The 18,617-nt window shown below is 42.4% G+C and overlaps 1 protein-coding gene across 2 annotated transcripts in view; it reads right to left on the bottom strand.

The window, feature by feature from the left end:
• Nucleotides 1-3,560: 3,560 nt before the first annotated feature.
• Nucleotides 3,561-18,617, bottom strand: part of IL4R (interleukin 4 receptor) — a 17,372-nt gene continuing 2,315 nt past the window's right edge. Inside the window, exons 2-10 of one of the 2 annotated variants that reach the window (XM_074597135.1) lie at nt 15,833-15,946; nt 11,346-11,487; nt 10,300-10,454; nt 9,101-9,255; nt 8,337-8,493; nt 7,440-7,539; nt 6,760-6,829; nt 6,528-6,604; nt 3,561-6,424 (exon numbers count right to left, since the gene is read on the bottom strand). In XM_074597135.1, the coding sequence (XP_074453236.1) occupies nt 4,147-6,424; nt 6,528-6,604; nt 6,760-6,829; nt 7,440-7,539; nt 8,337-8,493; nt 9,101-9,255; nt 10,300-10,454; nt 11,346-11,487; nt 15,833-15,905 (3,207 nt within the window). In that variant the 5' untranslated portion in view covers nt 15,906-15,946 and the 3' untranslated portion in view covers nt 3,561-4,146. The remainder of the gene's footprint in view (nt 6,425-6,527; nt 6,605-6,759; nt 6,830-7,439; nt 7,540-8,336; nt 8,494-9,100; nt 9,256-10,299; nt 10,455-11,345; nt 11,488-15,832; nt 15,947-18,617) is intronic. The other variant, XM_074597136.1, reaches the window with a different exon arrangement.

Raw genomic sequence — 18,617 nt, 5'->3', positions numbered from 1 at the left:
GGGCACAGTTCCACTGAGAGTTAGTCAAAAGCACCTATTCTGTGTGAAAGCAACTGTACGCAAAAATTACGCACTTTGGAAGCATCTCTGTCAGAGCTAGATACAAACTGCACAAATCATGCTCCCTAATGGGCTCTCTACAGAAAAGACACGGTTAGGAGAAAGCAAACTGCCCTCTCAGTCTCTGTTCGCTAAGGAGTTTTGTCACGTAATGCCACAGTCGGAGGTAAACATCAGGGAGCAGGGTTTTGGAAGTACCAACCCCCTCATTCGGTTTTCTCACCCTTTCTTCCTTTGTCACTGCTAGAATGCAACACCTAAACAAACTTGTTTTCTTAGATAAAGTTGGTAGCTCATGATGGATAAGCCCTTGGACATCCTTGCACCCTGCCTGAACAATGCAGGGTCCCAAAGCAAGATGCCGGTACAAGTTACTTAGAAAGCCGATCCCTCCTTCACCTTAAATTAACTTGTCCCTACCCCCAAGAACTTGACCCCACATGCTCGAGCTCCGGCTCCACACTAGTCTCACCTTCATCTCGTGGTTACTGTTAGTTTTCCACAGGCAATGACAAACCCTGTGATTGACAGGAATTTGCCAACAGCTGTTCTGTACAGGCACGTATTTCCAAGGAGGTAAAACAACCGATTTTCTGTTCAGTAATTTTACTTTTTAACTAAACCTCTTCTAACTAATTGAACTCTCTGAAATTGACAACGTATTATGGAGACACTGTTCCTTCTCAGTGATAAAACCTGATTATTTGTAATTTATGCCAAGGAATGGTATGCAGAGAGGGTCTTTGTACTTATTGCTATAACAACCACCTCAGTTCACTTTGTTATTTGCCCCGTTGGAGGGTTCAAAAGCGTAGAGGGGTCCCACCTGCGGGGAGGAGCAGACAGGACAGGGGACCCAAAACTGACCAACAGGGTATTCCATCCCATCTGCCCCATGCTCAGTACAAAAGCTGAGGGATCAAAGGGTCAGTTCTCTTCTTCAATGGCCGGCATCCGAAGAGGACTCTGTCTGCTTGTCTGCCTTTGATCCTGATCTGTGCATTCCTGAATCCAGATCCGGAATCCAGTTCCTGTCCGTTGCTGAGTCCAGCCTGGGACTTTCCCAGTGCCTGCCGGTGACGTGATTGTCATCCTGGGAGCTTGATATGGTTTTGTACATATTGTATATATTTCATTATTTTCCTTTTATTATTAATATTTTATTGAAGTAGTTTAGGTTTTTTTCCTAAACTTATACATCTCTCTCTCTCTCTCCCTCCTCGGAGAGGGAGGTGGGGGAGAGCATCTGCCCTTCATTTCAGTGGCCAATCCAGCCCAAACCATGACGGGAGCCAACACTGTTCAGGAAGGAGAGAAAGAAAAAGATGCAAGGCTGTGGCATTCTCTGCAAAGGAAAAGCAATGTATCGGAATAAGCGTCCCAAGAACTGGGAATACACTTGCTTTTCTCAGGAACTCATTTCACTCATGGTGAGTCAGATTGCTAATAGTTGGTAGGCAGCCAGCTGAGAACGGTGTGGAGGGATTGTGAGCGAGTAATATATGGCATTATAACTAGGCTAAACTTGGCACAAGCCTCCACTTGCACTTGCAGTATTACAAAACAAACTGAAAAACACTGAAAATACACTTACTATGATTAGTTATTCTCTGTCCTGGCAGGAGCGCTCCACTATCTAAAAAGGACATGGAGGGTCCCAGCCTTCAGGAATGAAGCTCCTCTCTGGGGATGGTGAGTTGCCTTTGCGAGCAGAGGCTGGTCCATGGGAGGTGGGGCTGGGACCAGTGCACCTCGCTGGCAGCCCTGGGAGCCAGCCCAAAGTCAGGACTCCCAACACACCGGGCAGATCATCATCTTGGGCCAGAAACCTGTCATTTGAAACCCACCTGCATTTTATAGCTCAGCAATAGCTCCAGACCACAAAAGCAGAGGCAGTGGAGGGCGGAACGTGAACGTAGGTCCCGCTGCAGCCATGCACCATGTCTGTAGCAGCAGAGGGGGTGAGCGTGCCAGCTGCCCAGCCAGCCCCGGTGTTTATTGCCAGTTCTGGGTTCTGCAAAGGCATAGGAATAGGGCTCTGCCTTCTCGAAGAGTTACAGTTTGATTTCACCAGAGAAGTACTGAAGGGAGAGAAGGGGAAGAATACCCACGCGCAGAAAGCCATCCAAGGGCAGTGAGCAGAGAGGCGGGCATAGCTATGTAGAAGAAAAAAAGGCAGGGAAAGCAGAATGAAGCTGGGGCTCAGCAGAGAGGTGCTGCAGCAAACAGCTTTCCAATCCTGGCCTGGGCACAGCTCTCCTGGCTGCTCCAGCCAAGTGCAAGCCTTCCCGAAGGATTTCACAATGAGCACAAGGGAGAGCACAGGAGCAGAACGGGAAGAAAGCAGCACTGGTGGCCCTGTGCCTCCTCCCTTAACAGCCCTGTGCCACTACAGCAAACAGTGAGTAACCCGTTCCGGGTAGCTGCAATAACCAGCTGTGGGATATTGCTTAAACTCGACTTTGCTTGGATTTAGGGAAGTGAGTCAGCTTACTCAGGAGCCAGGCCACGGCCCCTATGCATCTTCCTGTTACACCATTTCAGTGCCGGTTTGGTTGATGGGTCCTGGAAAACCTCTTCATCTGTTGGCCTCACGGCCCTCCCACCTCACAGAACTTGGGCTGGTGTGAACTGCAGCAGTCGCTGCCCGCATGCAAAGAAAGAGTATTTCTGATAGAATTAGACCTCACCCGAGTGAAAATAAAATTCAACCTGGTATTTTCAGCAAAAACAAATAAATAGCATGTTCATCAGCACCTTAGCTACCAGCAGTAAGATCTTTCACTAACCACCACCTTAGTGAAAGCGAGCTACAAACCAGTGCCTATATGAATATTAACTATCACATCCAGGTACAGACACTTCACCGTGAGTCTCCTTCCAGGGCTTACATACCCTCTTTTAGCACTGCAAAACTGATGCATAGATACCTCTACTACTTGGCCAACGTGAACTTTGAAGAGAGATTTGCAGTCCAAATATCTTACAAAACACTTAAACCAGTTTCTGTGCTTAGCATTAGGGTTTCCTTCTGTATGAATGGCAATGCAAATAGGGTTTTCTAAATAATGAGAATACGCATATATATTTTAATACACATAAAATCACTTAACGGTTCTTAACTATTTTGCCACTGCCAGTATACTAGGGTGGAATTTACCATACCAAAAATACATGACAACGCCTAATAAAGTTGAGAGTCATGAGTAAAAATTTTGGAACAATAATCCACAAGAAGTATTTGCTGCCTTACAGCTGCAGGCTTAATTCCCATTCTGACCGGACAAGAACAAGAAGCCAAAAAAATGCTCCATCAGACTTTAGGGAGTCTGACCATAAACTGGATAAACCTTCTGGGAAAACACTGCTTACTGGATAAACTTTCTGGGAAAACACTGCTTAGAAATGCCTGATTCCATTTACAGCTGTAGAAGTATGAAAGAAGCTCTGCTTGTTTCTAAAGAATAAGAAAGTAATCATCCATAATAGCACTGCTTAAGCCCAAATGACAGTAATCTTTATTTCAGGTCTTGCTTGAGCAAGTACAGAAACACATAGCCCGTGCTGGGGCTAGGCACACAGGACCCCTCTCCCCTCCTCCCCCAATAAATAAATTATGGAAGCCGTGTGATGCTGTCAGTGCAAGTCAGTCGCCTTCCCCTCTGACCTGCACCTACATCCCACTTCCAGGTGTGTCCAGACCTTCCACATCACCTTTGTGCGCTCCCCAAGCAACATACAGAGCCAGGGCGATAGCCACGGGAGCTGTTCTAAGAACTCCTACTTTATGCAGCTGCCACTCACTTTTGGAGAACAACCACAGCCCGGGAAACTTCAGCTCTGGCTTCGCCCCCCTGATAGAGCCGTAGGTGCAATTGTTAGGTGCTAACACCTGCTGTCCCCCGGGGGCCTGCATCGCATACCGGTTGCCAGCCCTGCAGCAGGCAGGAGTGTTACAACCCACTGAGTCCATGTCGGGACTGTAGCAGCCCTCGCTTCAGGTAAGATCGCAAGAACAAGCAACATTTCAATTTGTGATATAGTTTATTTCCAAAGACTTTTTTGGCTCAGTCTTGGCAAGCGTGGCTAGGCCACCTTCATGTAGCAGTTGTCCTCCTGAGCAAGGGCTTGTGCAAGTTTCATTTTTTTCTCATTCTTCCTGTTGTTTTCCCTCAATAGTTCTACTGGTCTTTTTTTAACTGCAGGTACCAGTCTGGAATCCTCACTGTGAATGGTGTGAGAATCAGGGCAGGAGTTACCCACAAAAAGAGCAGGTGACAACTTCTCCAAGACCAGAAACTCCAGGGGCTCTGCAGTTTTTCTTTCTAAGTTTAGCCCACTGCCGTGCAGTGATTCTGCTGGTAAGCTAGCGGCTGAGCCGCACCTCCCGCCTACTGCTTGCTTTATCACCTCTTTATTTTCCTCTGCATTTCCAAGTTTCCTCAAGTGGTTGTGTGTGTGGCAGTGAAAGTCAGTATTTAGTCTGTTCCTGTTGCTCTCTTGCATTCCTGTACCAGTACACTTAAAGCTGTTAGACTTTGTGCCCTTTATAGTGCTTTCTCTACTGTTAAAATCTTGACAGTTCGACTCTAGCAAATGCAACAGCTGTTTGTCTCTGCTGCCTTGTTCATCTTCGCTATGGCTAGACAGCTCATTAGAGCTGATGATCCAAAGGCTGCCATCACTGGTCTGTGCGACATCCTCACTAGAGGCTGAACCTGGGGCAACGCTTCTGTCAAAACCCTGTACAGTCAAACACAGCTGGTCATCTGTCCTCTGGTCAGGTTCACAGATTATGGTATCAGGAGGTGTTTCTCTCAGGTTGCTGTACAAAAGATGAATGAAGGGTTCATTCCTAGGGATAACCTCACTGTCATTGTCACAGGATGTACCATTACATTTAACTGCATTATCAAACGGCTGATAACCAGCTGGTGGAGGTGCAATGGGGCAAGAAATTGTATTGGCTTTCTTTTGAACATTTTGATATGTTACTTGCTTCTGTATTTCTTCCTCTGGTAGGAAAGCTGAAGCACTGTCATTTGCTTGTGTAGAGAAAGATGGCAAATCAGTATGTTCTGAACAGGTGTTTTGAAAATCAAGCTCGGTGCAGGGAGATCTGTAGTTGGTGTAACATCTCTGATTCCTAGGGGGCTGATAGATTTGATCTCTGCAGCCAAGTTCTTCTGGAAACTGTGTCAGAGGTGGTGAGGAGCATACATTTTCAAAACACAGAGTCGGGCTACTATTATCCATAGACTGAGACAGAAGGGTATCAAAGCTCTTATATGCAGAGCTACTTGGTTCCTGGAATGCAGACACAAGAATATCAAAGCTCTTGTAGGCAGAACCACTGGGCTCCACGGATGGAGACACAAGGGTGTTGAAGCTCTTGTAGGCAGAGCCACAGGGCTCCATGGATGGAGAGATAAGGGTGTCACAGCTCTTGTAGGCAGAGCCACAGGGCTCCACGGATGGAGAGATAAGGGTGTCACAGCTCTTGTAGGCAGAGCCACAGGGCTCCACGGATGGAGAGATAAGGGTGTTGAAGCTCTTGTAGGCAGAACCACAGGGCTCCACAGATGGAGACACAAGGGTATTAAAACTCTTGTATGCAGCATTGCTTATTCTGTCTTTTTTGGTCCCAAAGGATGGTTTATTTGAAGATTCCTGGATTAGGACACACGAATCACGACGACTTTCAGAACTGCACGGAAAAAGGCTTTCATGAACCATATGTTGAAGATCACTTGCATCCAGAGAAGCAGAATTTATGCTGGCACTCTGATAGCCAGATTCAAAGGATTCTTCTGATTGTTCTGACTTCTTGCTGGCTGTGCTACAATTGTAGTCATCTTGAGAGCCTTTGGTGAAAAAGGAGACTGTACGAGAAATATCACATGGCTGCTGACTCTGGGCTGCGCTTTCTTTTGGATTTCGCTGCGATGGATTTTCTGACTCAAGTTTCTCCAAGGCTTTATTCTCACCTGTAATGATGTCTGGGTCTTTACTGTCTCGCATGTTGTTTCCATCTGCCAGGAGCTCCTGAAACATGCTAGCTAGTGCATCATTGTGTTCAGCGTGCTCTCTGAAAGCACTGAAACTGCTCTCACAAGGCTGAAACAAGGTGAATTGGTCACTAGTCTCTTCCTGGCTCTCAGCCTCAACGTCTGTTAAACATTCACAGATTTCTATAGAATCTTCAACCAGAATTGTCTCAGGGGTTAAAACTGCACTGCTGCCTTTTGGAAACCACTCTCCAGACTTGCTGTAGCAACTGCAAGATTTCTCAACATTTCTGATGTTATCTTTTCCCTTGAAGTTTTGGCTTGACAAACTTTGAGACAGACAATTCTTGCAACTTCTGGTTTTGGAAGTCAAAAGAAAAGGACAGTTAATGCTTATGTAATAAGAAACTATTTCATGCTGTAAAGCAGAGATATTTTTTTTTCCTTTATCTTACTTACATTTGGTTTTCCATATGACTCTGCTTTAAGTCATGGAAAGGGAACTTAATTTCATCAATGTAGCACATAACTGAAAACTAATGAAGATACAAATGAGATTTAGAACACATGTGATTTGTGTTTAGTATCCCCTGCACTAGCCCAGACATTAGCACTTATTACATATTTTACTTGTGGTGATTAGGAAAAGGTATTTTAGGAAAAGGTATTTTTTGCAAAGCCTTTAAATTACCTTGACATTCTTCATGACCAAATGGCTCTTTGCTGGATTTGGGATTTGATCCCACCATTCCTTCTTTACTCTGCAAGGGAAGAGTTAAAATTGTTTGCTTTGACTGCGCTTTGGCTTCATCAGCATACACTTCCCTCTCCCTCTTTGCCATCTGCATTGCAGCAACAGGAAGAGCTTGTTCTGTGCATGTCCAAGTGCTGCTTTTCATTAAACTACTGCGAAGATGTTTATAAGTTTGTTGCATGACTGCTCTGCACAACCACAGTCACATGTTCTTCTAATCATGTTTGAAAGGATGTGCAAAACAGATAGGATCCCACTTTTCGCATTACCACTAAAAAAAATTTTAAAAGACATACAGATATTTAACCATCATTACTGGAACTTCTGCAAAGACTGGAGTCCAAAACTGACAAACCCCACAAGTGCAGCCTGTTTTGGATGCTGTAACAAGCCCATTCTAGTAAGATTAATAGAGGATATTCAGTTACCTATTCAGAAAATGACAGAGTGCAACTGATTCGTATTTATAAAATGCCTGCTCATAGAGAGTGAGATAAAGGTCCTGAGGAAAAACAAATTAGATCCCCGTACTACTAGACATCCAGCTAATCAATAGCAATACTGATATCTGTGCAAACTGCTACTCTATTAAAACCTGTGAACGGTACGATACATACTTGGTAAAGCAGAAGTAACAAATTACAGATACTGCCATGATCAGTATGCAGGATATGGGAACAGCCATCTGCAGAATGTCTTCAGCTGTTACTTGGTAATCTGTTAAATAAACATATACATTTACATGTGCGTGTGCATATAAATACAAGTGCTGGCAACACCAAATTCATTGCTCTTCTTTTGCACCTTAAAAAATGCTCCTTTAGAGGATGTAAAATAAAGCCTCCAGCAGATAAACAACAGAAGGTACATGGCTACCAGTGGTGATGGTGTGTGGCATGTCTCAAAGATCGATGCAGGTACTGCAGCCAGTTACCGTGAGCGTTAGGAGCTGGGAGAGCCAACATGTACTGTGAGGCCATTTGTCAGCTCTCAGGGACAAACCTGTCACACAGACCCTAAAACGGCATTATCATCTACACTGTAGTGCACCTATGCTTCTTTTCCTCTCTCCTACTCTTCAGATATTTCTATAAACTCCCAGCCCTCTGATGGTTAGATTATTGCTTAATTTGCAGCCTAAACATCACCTGTTCATTTACACCCACTTGCTCTTACATAAATGTTTTTCTTTAGTTTAAATATCTCTTCTCCTTCCCTGGTGTCTACTTCATGAAATATTTATAGAGAATAAACACATCCCCTTTCAGCTTTTTTTTCGCAAGGCTGAACAATTCAACTTCCCTTGGTCTTCTCTTCCTTAGTTTCCCCAGGAGTTCCCTTTTTATATTTAGTCTCTTTGGAAGCCTTTACAGATGTATCCACAATACCTTCAAAAGGATGAAGCTGACGATTCCATAACTTTCCTCTAAGAGGAGAGCAGTGGGATACCTATGTTATGGTTTATAAAACTATTACCATTCTTTTATCAAGCTGATATTTGTTACAATACTTACCACAGTGAAATTCAACTTCTTCACTCCATTCACTCCAGTAGGCCGGGTACTCTGTATAGTTACACCTTACACTCGCAACGTAATCATAGCCTCGCCTCAAGGAGCTTGCAGTAATTTCAAAACTTTTTGCCTGGTAGTTAATTGCTTTTACAGAAACCTGAAGAGAAAGTGAGAAAGTTCACTTTGATTTCTTTATGGGGTGAAGGGTTAGTGACAGCAACGAAATAACAATAGCATTACACGTTTCAGTGACCTTTTACAAATGAGCAAGCGAATGACTGTATACCTAATGTGTGTGAGACTGTGTTTTGTTGTCATGAGCGGGTGGTATTTGTGACATGTCACCATGCACGTTCTGCCCCTATCAGAAGACGCCCAGTCCTAAAGTGCTGGATTGTTCAGGAAGGTGTCTGAAATGCCTCAAGCGCGCCAGAGAGCCACGAACAGCCTCCAGCTTCCTGATGTCTAAGGAGCAAATGAAATTTGGGGAAGAGAAGCACTGTATTTTCAACCTCTGCCCTGTCCACTGTGAGCAGCAGACCATTTTGGGGTGGCAGTCAGAAGAGTTTCAATCCTTTAAAGCCCAGCTGAACCACCCTGGGGCAATGGGACCTGTGACAAGTGTGTGATCAGGAATATTGTGGGACTTGCCCTTGCTGGCCCTTACACCATTATTCATGAAATGGTTTCAAGACTTTTCAGAAGACTTCTTAAACCTGAAAGCTCCAGAGAGACAGAAAATGAAGAGACTGCCTGCCTCTTACCTCTGTCGGGTGCTGCTTCCTCCAGTATTTCACTTCATAGATGACCGGCTGTCCAGAGAGCATGGATGGAGAAGAATAGCTCTCCTCCCAGCTCAGATTGAAATTACCATTTTCAACTTTCTCAATGGCAAGATTTTTGGGGGCCCTTGGCTTAACTGTATGTTAAAAAATACAATTAAGGAGAACATGGCAATGGGAAAGCACTGATGGAGAGAAGCAGACAGACAAACATTCTCCAGAGACCAGAATCTCATTGCAGCCAATGCATTTAGCCCTTTTCGCTATGCTGTAGCACAAGGATATAGAGGCCAAAACAGAGCAACGGCAAGGTATTCATTAACAAGCACTGAATCCTCAAGCTGGCTGAAGAAAATGCAAGTTCAACCTTTTGGTGCACTGGATGCAGCTTTTAGCCTGGAAAAATGGGAACAATCCGCGCCCTCACAACAGCATAGAGCTGCTGACAACTTTGCAGCCAGGCTGTCCTGGCTACCTGTCTCTTACAAACTGAGGCAAGTTCCCGTTGATAAGCAGCAGCGACAATCAAGTATTCTGAGAAGAACCAGCTCATCGTGGCAGATGAATGCCTGCCTAAGGCACGTGAATGATTTCTCTGAGTGTTTGAGATGACAAGCGTATGAACCAGCACACTGTTCGAAATAAACTAGGTGCCTATGGAGAGACATAAACTGTATCCACGCTCTGTCCTGTGAAAGAGCAGAGTCATTAACTTTTTATCGCTGGTTGTTATAATCCAACAGCAATTACTGTAAAAATCTCTGTGGAGTAGGATGATTCAACTAACATGAAAAATCAGAGTATGACAGAGACAGGAATGGAAGAAATTTCAGTAGGGATTGCCTAGTGTCTTTTCTAGAAACTGAAGTAGCACAATTCCTCTTCACCCTTGAATTCTACAGCCACACGTAAAATGCACTAAAGACACATCTAAGTCCCCAAACTGCTGCTGGCTGGCAGCTGAGCGGGTACATCGAGAGGAAGAATCACTCTGCTTGCCCAATTACTTATACTCTTTCCTTAAGAATCAGGTTTCTAAGCCAAATGGATTTTGCATTTAAGCCAGCGTGGCTCCTTTCACCTCTGATAAGGAAAAACTGTTCCAGTGACACGAATGAGGAGTTAGCTAGGACTGCAAAGCCTGGAACCAGATGTCCTGGTGACAAAGTAAAGTTTCTTACCAACCAGGGCTGGTGTAACACTGGTATTCCACGTATCAGTCTCATTGAATTTTAGAGTTAGAATATATGTGAGGGCTGTTACAAAATAATCCGGATATATTGTGCAAGTGCACCTTAAACGGTCTTTTCCATTCTCAGGGACACACACAGGATTTCTGAAAAACAGGCAGAAAATTATGTGATGTTTAGAGAGTGTGGCACACCATTTCTTGAAAAGGTGAAATCAAGCTTCCCAATGTGCAGAGTTCATCAAATCTGAGACAAACAAGCTCAGTTCCTAGAAAGATTTAGCCCAAACAAATCCAAACCAAACCTGAGCTCCCCCAAACTCCCAAACAACCCACCTTCCCCAAAAACCTCTTGGATATCCGTATCACACAAATGAAAAACTTGACAGAAAGGCTGAGGACTGATCCCAAGAGGAAAAATTAACACCCTTCGTCACACTTCAGCCTCTAAAGGAGCGGACTGACATCTTGCTAGTATAGGAACAGGTTTACTATAATGCACAAAGTGAGGTTATTTGGATGTCTGTGTGAAGAAATCATACGGAGAGGAACAGGAGAGCCCAGATGCATCTTCCTTTGTAGGAGATGGTGACTGTCCCTGCTGCAGAACAGGGACAACAGTCTGTGCTTGGACACCGAGTTAGACTGTATGCAGAAATAATCATGTGAGCTCCAGGGGACAGTACCTTTCACACAGGCCACAAACTATTAAATCAGGTAAGATTTCTCCTGAAGGAGGTAAAATTTCACGTGAAATGAAGGTTGGGTAAACTTATTAGAACCCTACCACTCCTGCCAGTAGGACTTGATCGCTCCTCTGTACTAAGAGTGCAGAGAGGTCTGCAGAAGAGTAGACCAGAGTTCGCTGTTAATTGCAGCAACCCATTTTCCTCCTGGCAAGAAGAATAATCTGAAGAATAATCTGGATTACGTTTTGCCCCAGACACCCATGGTAGAGGGAGTGAATCAAAGCTGATAATGGCTATAGGATAAATGAAGTTCCAACAATGATAATGTAACATCTTATTAAACACTTACGGCTGGGGAAGTAATTCGTTTGTGTAGTACAGCAGGAATTCTTTGGAGCAATTTGTTTGTGCAGGCACCTTCCAGTGACAAACCAGCTCTTTGTCATAGTCAGTGAAGCATGCAAACTCCTGTACGTGTCCTGCAGCCATAACTAGGGAGAAGCAGCACACAATGAGAAGCAAGAGAATCAAAAGAATAAATTGGAAAATCGGACTAAGCAGAAACATTAACTTCTCCATCTAAACCGAACTACCAACCTCTAATAAATTAAGTGAAAGCATTGTTATTTTTTGTGTTCTGGATAAAGGGAAAGAGATGCATGTCACCAAAGGTCTCCACCTTTCTGGAGACATCTACAGTCTTGGACAGGAAGAAGGTCTGCAGCAGTAATATTGAAACAGAAAGGTACAACTCATCCAACAGTCTTCCAAGCATAGAAAATCTGATTCTGATAGCTCTATCTAAAACACATCAACATTTAATTATAAAACAGCATCATCCTATGTCTTAAATAGAAAAGGTTCAAAAGCCAAAGTGCAGGTAATTAATAGTCAGACCAAGATCACTGCCTACAGGCACGTACTCCAGCTTTACCCACAATGGTTCCAGGCTTCCCAAATGCATGCCCTCTGCGTCCCCAGAGTGGTTCCCCAATGCCTAGAAGATATTCCTGTCACAGGCTTGCTCCTAGTGTACACCTTTTCTCAATTTCACTCAGTATTTCCTGTTCTGTCTTCTACTTTTCATCGTTATGATAGTGTTTGGGGACCTGGAAAGATATAGTCGTATTGTTCCAGGCACTGAGAGGGCACAGAAAAGCCCAAAGTCTCTGCACTCCCGATGTTTGTGTTTACGCTCTCTTTCACTAGCAGTATTTAAGAAAAAAGAATAGAAAACTTGGGTCAAAATATCTTTGTTAGAACTGAAAAGGGAAATGGAATACACAATCCTCAGTACCCCTTCCAGCTTCATTTTCCATTATTTCAATGCACTCCACAAGTGAACAAGGAACAGAGGAGGAGGAGCTATGTGACAGTAAGGTCATGGTGTTATTAGGACTAACAGTGTGCCAAATGTGGTACTGCAAAGTGATCATTTCTAAATGAAGTGGTCAGAAATAGCTAATACTTCTATCATCCCAGACCATTCTTTGCCTTCTTTGATGTTTGACTTCTCTGTTATTGGTAAATATTAACAATCTCTCCCTTTTCTTGCACAAGCTGTACATATCTAAATCCTTCTCTCCTGCTCTACATCTCAATTCCCCATAAAAATTTATAATAGCCTTGGCTGGTTTTTAGAATCCTATTAATTGATATTTTTCTGATAGTTTCCTAAGGGATTCTGCTAGAAGGTTTCCTGTGGCAGTTATACAAGAGCCATATAAATACACGATTTTAATTTCTCTATAGTATGTAAATAATTTTGTTTACATGGCTCAGCACATTGCTAACTCTCCCTTCTTGTCATTTACATTGCAAATTCAAGACTAAGTTCCCAACAATTCACATCCTGTAAGGTCTTTGTCCTTCAGCCACTGCCGCTTCACAGGCTTATTCTTTCCAATAAGTACCTACATTTCAGATTATTCCTCCCAAGCAAAAACTTTTGTTTTCAAAAACACATAATTTCATTTTATCCTTCCTACATTTCTACTTTTCTGTAGTCCACTTGTGTATTCATTCTGATATAACTTCTGCATACTCTGATACAGTACAGTATCTCCAAATGCAATAAACATGATGGTCAGATGCCTTTCAGTAGGCATGATACATTACATGCAACAGGGTCTACCACCAGACCCTCTGGTACTTCAATAACAACCTGACTCAAAGAAACACTTAATTGTTTAGTACTGTCAGGGTATGGTCTTTCACCCTCATTAAAATCCACACATCACTTTCACTTGCCTTTCTAAAAGGCCTCCCACAAAACTTGACTACCAGGCAGTCCTGGATCACTTGAGTAAACTCAGTAACCTCCTTGAGGCTCGCTTACGCAAAGGAGGAATCATGGCAATATCGAGGAACCATTTAAAAATTCTATACAAAACATCATCTGAATTGCCTAGTATATTGACTGGCTACAAACCTAGAACTGACTGCACCTCACTGTTTCATTAGTGTTCAAACAGTTAGAAAATGTTTTGTTTTAGTTACTAAGGCTACAGATTTATCTTGTAGATAGGAACTATCGCTCTTATATCCTTTCTGGACGGCAGCACCACGTCTAGCTCCGTTTTGTTCTGCATGGTCCCCGATTCTTCAAAAAACCCCAAGAATCATCAGAAGAGCAGCAAGTTAAAGATAAAGCTTCTGCAATACTGTAACAGTCACACCAGTAATTTATTTTAAAAGAAACCATTATCTATTTACCTTTTGCTGGTGTTTATATTTGGTTGCAATTTCTATTTTCATTGTTAGTTTCTTTTCTTTTCCCACTTTTAGAGGCACTTTTAAAAGAGGTACTAACATATCAAGCCCTTTAAAGATGAACATCATTATTTTTCAATGTGTTGATGGTCTTACACTTTCAAGAATACTTTAAGTAAATGAAGCTCTTCCTGCTGGGTTACGCTATTACGATTAGCAGCTTTACTTTATCTTGCCTTTCAGTGTTCTCATGTCTTTCCAGAACTCTAAATTATCTTCTGTATTCTTTTCCTGTGACCTTCTCCCTTTTCCATCCCTGGTAGACCAGATTTTTTTTTAAACCTCAGATACTCGAGAATTTCCTTTTGAAACCACATACAGTACAGGGTTTGTTTTCAGTTCATGTAGTTAAAAAAGGGAACTGAAATACTGGATTTCTTTTTTAATCCTCAACTAGAACACCAAACTGAAGAAACTTAAAACACATAGTTAACTTGGGGCGGGAGGGAGGGGGGTGGAATCTGTAAAATTAGACTTTGATAAAGATCATTAGCAGAAAATGCGGGACTACCTAGGTCAGATGACCCAGCCAATGTGCTCTCACAAGCCCTGGTTCTTCTCATTTATTCAAATTCATAGTACATAAGAAAGTAGCTAATAAACCTTCTTTTTTAGAGACAGGCTATTTTTATTTTTCTTTTGGTTTATTTTTATTTTGGTTTCCTTTTACAGAAACAAAAAGACCCTGTAGACTACTGTGGAACTACTTAAAAACTACAGAAAGCAAACCACAAGATTCATTTTCCAGTGTATAAAAATGCATTGTCAGAAAACATGATTTAATATATCTAACTTATCTTCATAATCAAATATCATAAAGGATACAAGGAAAAAAAACATTGTCACATTCAGCCCCTGCCAGCTGAACTTCAGAATACAACCACTAGCTAACAAGCAGCATTAAGACACGATGCAGCCACACGTCCTGCCAGACCAGCAGAATGGTGTAGTGAGGAACACACAGGACATCCCATGTTGGTCACCTGCCCCTGTACGGGCACAAGTCAGAGCACGTAACGTCTGACAGCAAGTGCCTGCAAAGTTTGTTCAAATCCAGTCAACTAAATTTTCCAACTTAGTAACTCTGCACACTTTGGAGAACACAACTGACAGATGCCCCTTAACAGTAGGTCTACAGGCTCCATTTCATGAGCATAGTTCTCTTAAGATCCCGCATGGCCAACAGTGGCAGTTATGAAAATAAGCAAATGAGAGACTAGTGCTTTCTACTCTTACGGGATTTCTACAGAGATGTCCCTGGGTTACTGTTCTGGGCTCCCCAGTTCAAGAAAGACAAGGGAACTGCTGGAAAGAGTCTACTGGAGGGCTACGAAGATGATGAAGGGAATAGAGCACCTCTCTTATGAGGAAAGGCTGAAAGACCTGGGTCTGTTTAGCCTGGAGAAGAGAAGACAGAGGGGATCTCATCAATGCTTATCAGTATTTAAAGGGCAGGTGTCAAGAGGATGGGGCCGGGCTCTTTTCAGTGGCGCCCAGCGACAGGACAAGAGGCAACAGGCACAAACTGGAACACGGGAAACTCCACCTCAACATGAGGAGGAACTTCTTTACTTTGAGGGTGGCAGAGCCCTGGCACAGGCTGCCCAGGGACGTGGTGGAGTCTCCGTCTCTGGAGACATTCCAAACCTGCCTGGACGCGTTCCTGTGCAACCTGCTCTGGGTGACCCTGCTCTGGCAGGGGTTGGACTAGATGATCTCCAGAGGTCCCTTCCAACCCCTGCCATGCTGTGATTCTGTGATTGCTGAGCCCCTGGTTTGCAGCAAGGTGTCCAATAGAGATTAGACAATGAGGAAGAGCAGGGAGATGACTTTCCAAACCTCAGTTTCTCCTTCCTGCAAATTCCTATTTTTTCTTGCCTATGTGGAAAAGGTCAATAAAAAGAAAAAAATCTAAGAATTTATTCTACTCTGTGGATATTTCTGACATTTGAAGTTACACATTTTACATTAGTTAATTAATGGTAATAGCATTGCCTACTAGTCATGGGAAAATGCTGTTGATAAAAACTTCAGTATGATAATTTAAAACATTGAGAAACATACCTTCATTTGCTGTATATGAAAAGAAAAGGATCCACAGAGTATGCAGTGCAGCGCTTGGGAGTCTTGCCATCATTGATGCTGGCCAGGTTCAGTAGGACAAGCCGTGCTGAAATTCTGCCAACAGAAAACATTACTATAAGCTGACATCAGTGTCCCACTTAAGGTAAGAGTGTAGTTCCTCCTGCCACTCTGCTAGACGTTGGGATTCAGATCCCTTGTAGTGCCTGATCCCCCTAAAGTTAGCTCATAGAACAACGAGAAGTATAGAAGAGTAAGGATAATACAAATGAGCAAGAAGACTTTTCTGCAAAGTTTTAATTACAGAGGATACTAAACTGACGTTGTCAGTGGACCTACTCTTTTAGCTACTAGAAAAACAAAGATGCTAGTATGTGAGATATTAAAAGGGTAAGCACTAGACCAAAATCATTGACAATCAACGTGTCACCAAAGCCCCATGATTCCACTCAGATAACTGAAAGAATTTAAGAATGAAGTGTCTGATCTATTGACTAAAACGTTTTCCCCAAGTCCTATCACCAGTACCCTAGATAATAAGGATAAACTGAAAACAGATGACATAATTAATTTAAGACTTTAAAAAAAAGCTTATTTCCCCAAGACTCTTTTGCTGATGCAACGCAGCCACTTTGTGGAAGATCATATTCTGGATTAGATATGGCTACCAGCTTTCATATCACTAGACGTGTATGTGACGCATTTAAAATTCTGGTAACTTTGTAGGTAAAGTCACGCTAACTAATATGGAATAACGGTGACTTTGCATTCAGTATAAAGAGGGAAAAAACTTGTTCGGCAGCACATTGTCTCTTAATACACAACCCTTTTGTCCCTTCCGCTCATGCTCTTGGTATTTTCTAATTTCTGAGTCCAGATGCAGCGTTCTTACTACCTGTGTGTTACAGTTGCTCTGCTTACGTCTGCAAAGTTCCCAAGTGACACGTTATTTTTGATTTCAAAACCTCATGATTCTCTCTGTGTGACTGAGTAAGGAGGAGAGAAATTCTCAGAAGATCTCCTTTAGCAGGAGAGTGGTGTTGGGCTTTCTGCAGAAGTTTTCTTAGATTTTGAAGTAGAAGAGACCATTGAAATGTATTTGTTGATGGTGGTTCAATATCCTCTGCTCTAACTAGACCAGTAGAGCAACCTTTAATGCTTCCAACAGATTTGAGCTTCACCAGCACACCAGATAAAAGGAACTGGCGAGGGATCAGCAACTCTGCTGCACTATAAACTTATTAAGTGATTAGCTTAGGAAAAATTTAATGACCTTTTGGAAGGATGCATCTGGTCACTATGTACACATAAGGATGTGCAGCCTCAAAGGCATGCTACCAAAGCCATATGCCCTCAAATAACTCCTGTCTAAAACTGGGAAGGTTCTCAAGCACAGCCGCTGAACATTTGTTGAACAATAAACACAAGGTAGGCAACAGCCCGACTCCTCCTCAGTTGAGTAAGGGGCAGAAAAATCACTTTTTTTATAAAGAAGACGCTACCTTTTATTGATAAATATTTCTACATAAATCAAACCATTGAGAAATACCGCATCAGAATCTGATTTTTTTCCAATATATTCAGAAGTATTAGCACTTCACTTATGATCAGTCTTTACGTCAGATTCAGCTCCAAGGGAACTACCCCATAATCCAAGTTTCTGCACTTGTCAGAAAAGTCAGGTTTAATGAGTTTAGAGTTTAATGATACTGTTTTTCTTCCATTCTCACATGCATGATTGACCGCTTTTTGAAACAAGCTTCTAAAGATTAAACATGGAAAATTTCAGTCTTAGAGGTTAAGCGATAAGACAATCATTAGTGAAAATTGTGGAAACTCTTTTGTGACCCCCTCTGAGGCAGTTACTGCTCATCTAGTAATTAAGGACATATCTTAAAGACGATTTTCGCACACGTGCTCAAGGAAACTATTACTCAAGAGCTCAGCTTTTCACATTTTGTAAACAGACAAAACGTAACTGAGCACTGTAATAAATTTTTTGAGAAGAACATGAGTGCATTTGCTGCTGCAGCTCAGGAAAAAAAAAAGAGCAAACTGCTCCAGCATAAAGAAAATCCTTCTTCTTTTCCTCCTTTTTCCCGGAATTCTCAAGACAGGAAGTGTTAGCTTTCCAGCTCATTGTTAAGTAATACTGTTGCATGACTGGAGTTCCAAGAAACTCTTGAAACGTTGGCAGAGAATCCTGTATCACATAAACACGTATGCTTCAGCAGATGGCAGAGCAAAAAGATCTCCCCCATAGGAGAAAAGATCTGCACATGGTGATGAAAACGGAGTTAACCCATAGCTCCAATGAAACTGCAAACTTTTTTTTTTTTTTTTTTTAATAAGAGTAGTGGACTATAAATCCAATGCAAAGGGAGAAAACTTTAAAGTGGCAATAGCTTCCCTATCTGTTAGCTCTTACGTTTTTCTTTATATTAGATAATGAAATAAAATATATAACACATACACTAAATGACTACTAAAATCACAACAAACCTAGTAATCCCAATATATTTGAGGTAAGTAAGGTGTAAAAGACGTGACTTCCGTAAAACTATGAAAAAAAATCTCTATCGGGGCTAGAAGCAGGTCTACGGGATTACTGGCACAAGTTACATGCTTTCATCATTTATCATTTCTGTCTTGGAAAAAAGTATGATGTGATTGAAAAGATTTCATTTACTATCAAGAAAAACAGTAACAACTTCTGGTCTGGTCTTCTAAATAAATTAGGATCATATTTAATCTACAGGCACAATTT

The sequence above is a fragment of the Larus michahellis genome, chromosome 8, assembly GCF_964199755.1.
Source record: "Larus michahellis chromosome 8, bLarMic1.1, whole genome shotgun sequence".
NCBI lineage: Eukaryota > Metazoa > Chordata > Aves > Charadriiformes > Laridae > Larus > Larus michahellis.
This window is presented reverse-complemented; position numbering and strand designations above follow the sequence as displayed.